General features: G+C 38.5%; 1 protein-coding gene across 1 annotated transcript; it reads right to left on the bottom strand.

Annotated features, from left to right (window-relative positions):
- Window positions 1-207: 207 nt before the first annotated feature.
- On the bottom strand, window positions 208-3,174 carry LOC111235985 (transmembrane emp24 domain-containing protein 6-like). The gene is made up of 4 exons (XM_022764564.1): window positions 2,941-3,174; window positions 2,021-2,147; window positions 1,343-1,518; window positions 208-679 (listed from the first exon to the last, which is right to left on the bottom strand). The coding sequence occupies exons 1-4, from the start codon at window positions 3,151-3,153 to the stop codon at window positions 446-448; spliced, it is 750 nt and encodes a 249-aa protein (XP_022620285.1). The 5' UTR covers window positions 3,154-3,174; the 3' UTR covers window positions 208-445.
- Between the last annotated feature and the right edge of the window lie 1,190 nt (window positions 3,175-4,364).

The raw sequence follows: 4,364 nt of genomic DNA, 5'->3' as shown, positions 1-4,364 counted from the left end.
TATTTATTTATAGATTAATAAATTATTTTGTAAACAAATTTATTAATGCCTATTTTTATTGTACAATAACTTATTAATTGATGAAATGCTTTATTACTATTGATATTACACAGCAAAAGCCATTGACTTCCACTATATTGTGACAATAATAATCAACATTAACTTGCTTCAGTGGTCTGAGGAAAACATCACAAACTGTTCACATGATCGTCTAATAGCAAAGTTTAATTATATCGTGTGAAGAAGTAAGAGGACACAAATACAATACCAGAAAGAAAAATGGCCACCACAGCATCACAGTGTCGTTTGAGGCTCCAGGGCCACCGTACACACACACAGATGACAGAATGATGTTTTTGGGGGGATTTAGCCGTTTGGCCGTCGGCTTCGTTCTGGTCTGTTTCTGCTGGACTAAACATCCGGACTCTGACCCGCCCTGAGTCCGTCAGCACCGAGGCCTCTCGTCCTCGGTGCCGGTCTTACTGACGAAGAGTCTTTTGAGGAAGAAGAGCTGCAGATACCCGGAGGTGACGATGAGGAGGCTGAGGGCCGTCGACCACCACGTGACGTACTGCGAGTTGGACTGAAGCAGGAAGTAGTCGGCGCTCCTCCTCATGCGGCCGAAGTTGTAGTAGCGGAACATGTGGAACACGTAGTTCTCCACTTTGTGAGTCGCGTCCTGCAGCATGGAGGACGAAGAATGACATACGTATAAATAAATAAATGAATAAATAATGTAGAAATACAAAAGAATACATAAATAAATTTGAAATGCATAAATAAATAAATAAAAATAATAATAAATGAATAAATAAATAAATTTAGAAACACATAAATAAATAAATGAAGAAATACCAATAAATATATACATTTTGAAATGCATGAATAAATAAATAATAATGATAAACGAATAAATAAATAAATGAAGAAATACAAATAAATACATAAATAAATATTTAAATGCATAAATAATACATGAATAAATAAATAAATAAATGTAAAAATAAAGAAGATTTCAAGGGTAATACTTGAAGGGAGGTGTATAATGAAATACATAAACTTAAAGCACATCATATTGTAAACACTTCTGGAAAGCTTTTAAATTCAGAAAATCTTCATTTTCACAGTTTTTATGTTTTTTGTGAATGTTTCTCCCTTTTTTCTAATAAATAAGAGTAAAAAATTAAATAATAAAATGTTTTTTAATGGAGTTTTTCCTCAGCTGAATCTAAAGGTTTGTATGTTATTGCAGATATATCTGACTAATAAATAACAAAACGTTTCATTACAGAAACAGAAAATATTAGGATTCATTGAGAAACTCTACAAGTTTATCTTTTACCTCTATGATGTTCAGTGTGTTGTTCAGGTCTTTGCTCACTTCCTCTTTCTTCTTCTTCTGCTCATCTTTGCTGGTGGCGGGGTCTTGGTAGCCGTCGTAGTAAACGCCAAAGCTGAGGGAGACCTGCATGGTGCCGAAGTGGTTGTGGAAGTTGCTGAAACACATCTGGTAGAAACCTGGAGGGACACGCGTGTGAGAGTGAGAATATACTGAGATGACACTCACTGCTGACCCCTGTGGTGAAACTGGGTCACTGCGGCAACAAATTATTATGGGGTGTGAAAAAAAAAAACAGTATTTATTGATTAAAAAAACGTAATAGAGATATTAAAGGGTAATATCACCACACAACAGGAAGTGTTTCCAGGGGACATTAAAAAGTGACGAACCTGGCAGTGCACATGGGTGTAGGCTATTATAAAACATCCACCACGTCAGGTTCATCACTTTTTTGTGTCCCCTGGAAACACTTCCTTTGTTTGCACGTGTTTTCTTAAGTTATTTTTAAAAAAGTCAAGTACAAGTGAAAGTCAAATATATAATCGGACATATTGTTAAGTCTGAAAGTTTTTTACGTCATTAAGCTCCTTTTAAATCAACAGTTTTTAGCTTTTATCTTTTTGTTTGTAAGGTTTTATTGTGACAGACAGACAGACAGACAGACAGACAGACAGACACCTGTTTCCTCAGCCTCAAAGTTGATCTGACCCGTCGCGTCGTCGACAGTCGACACCAACAGACTGCTGGGAGCGTTGACGGTGACAGACAGGTGTCTGTCATGGCCGACTCCCGTCACCCACTGCACCTACAGACAGAAAACACAACACACATGTAGAGCAGAGAGAGAGAGTTAAATACACTTTCATGTACTGGAGACTTTTAAAATGTCCAGTTTGTACGTCCGCAGCAAGGTACAGTATCTGATAGAGAAAACAGTCGGCCAATCAGAAGAGAGGAAGCTCTGAGCCTCTCTTCTGATTGGCTGACTGTTTTCTGAGTGATCCAATAAAAATAAAGCAGATTTCAGGTAAAAACACTCAGAGAAACCAAATCCTGCAAGGTTTGGATGGTGGGTCCAGGTGGGCGGGGCTTGGTGACTGCTTTGTTGTGACATCACAAAGTTCCAGAAGTCCTGACGGCTGGTTTTAAGGCTCAGTTTCTGAATACAGGCTGTGTGCATTTCTCTGTGGACTGAGGCTTTGATACTTTCACAGTATTAATATAGAAGCTAGAGCTGATCTATAATCACACTACACATGGACAGAGACCTTTAAACATGAATAATAACTTACCACATGTTAATATATATAATGTATTACATATAAAAACTGCTGAAAAAATAACTTATATGTGAAGGTAAGGGGCCTGAAAACTTATTTTCTATACGAACATGAATTTTGTCTGAACAGTTTGAATTATTTCTTATGAGAGATTTTCTGAGTGAAAGTGAGAAACACTTTGTAATGGATATTTACTGTTAAGAGTGTGATACTTTTTCTAAACGACGTTTTCAGGGGCTTTGAAATGAACAGTAAACATAGAGAAGTCTGCTGGCGCTGTAGAGAGAAACGTGTGGCGGCCTCAGCGCTTCATCTTACCATGAAGCTCAGGTAGAACCTCTCTCCGCGGTGAGCAAAGTGCCAGAAACACTCCAACCCAGAAGCAGGAAGCACCACAGAGAAGTCGTACTGGTCGGCGCCCCAGAACAGCTGCTGGTCCGTGATGCTGGGGTGGGGGTTCGTCAGGGGCCCGCCATGAACCGGACCCCAAAAAACAAGAGCAAGAAACAAGCAGAGAATCCTGGACGACATGTCTGATGAGAATGAAAGGTGTGAGGAGTGTGTGTGAGTGTGTGTGTGGAGAGATCAGAAATGATTAACTGGGAGCTGTCAGTGGGAAAACTGGGCGGCCTTCACAGGTGGAGTCAGCGCTGATAGAGAGGAATACCTGTCCACGCTTCAGAGGGACTGAAGACAGACATTACTGTGGTACTTTTTGTGTCTGTGGATCTTTAATGTGATATTTTCCTGTGCTCCTTATGTGGCACTAGACTTGTGTAGTATTTTGTAACATTTACTGCAAGATTAAAGAGCAGGAACACAGATTCTGTGGTGTATATACGTCCCCTAAACGCCTCACGGAAAGACTATCGGTAGATGCTATAATTCACAGATGTCTCCTTAACGCCTCACATGCAGACTAATGGAAGACACTACAATTTTAATGTCCCTTAAACGCCTCACATATTATCTGTAGACGCTACAGCTTACAGGTGTCCCCTGAACGCCTCACATGCAGACTTTCAGTAGTCACTATCAGTGATTTAACTTGTTACCAGAGGAATATCGTCTGATCAAATCAATGTAATTTTCTTTTAAATGCCACTGATAAAAAAGATAATTAGCCTAAATCATAATTAAAATCACAGGTTTATTGTGGGTTATTTGGGTGTGAATTAAATAAGGCACATTCACATCATCTTTTAAACATCCAAACAGGAAATAAAAACAGGTACAAAAATAATTAAAACTTGACTTCTGAGCGGGTTTGACATCGTTTCTTGAATGAGCCACAAAGACGCAGCAGACAGGAGGAGGGAGACATTAATGTGAACAGTAACACTGATGGTGACGGTTATACAGTACTGCATTCTCACTTCATTATGGTGCATTATACTCGTCTTAATAAAGTTATAGATCTACTGATGTTAAAGGACCAATCCGCTGCTTTTACATGTTTTATTTCACTCATTAACATGTTTTCAGATACATGTGTTTATAGATTAATGTACCTACATCCGTGACTGGTGTTATAGTATGTTAACTGTTTAATAACAGTCTGTTGAGGTTAATCGTGTTTGTGCGGCATTAACATGACGTTACTATCACGGCACATTTCCGCATCAAACTGGTAAAAAATTATGATATTAAATTATCACGTTCGTTTTTTTAATCTCATTTAAAGGCATAAAACCTTCAATCAGACCCTTTTAAAGGTTCATATAGTGTAAAGGTAGATGTCC

The sequence above is a fragment of the Seriola dumerili genome, unplaced genomic scaffold (genome assembly GCF_002260705.1).
Source record: "Seriola dumerili isolate Sdu_G_001 unplaced genomic scaffold, Sdu_1.0 BDQW01000550.1, whole genome shotgun sequence".
Classification (NCBI taxonomy): Eukaryota; Metazoa; Chordata; class Actinopteri; order Carangiformes; family Carangidae; genus Seriola; species Seriola dumerili.
The sequence above is the reverse complement of the archived record's forward strand: the minus strand, read 5'-3'. Positions and strand labels throughout refer to the sequence as shown.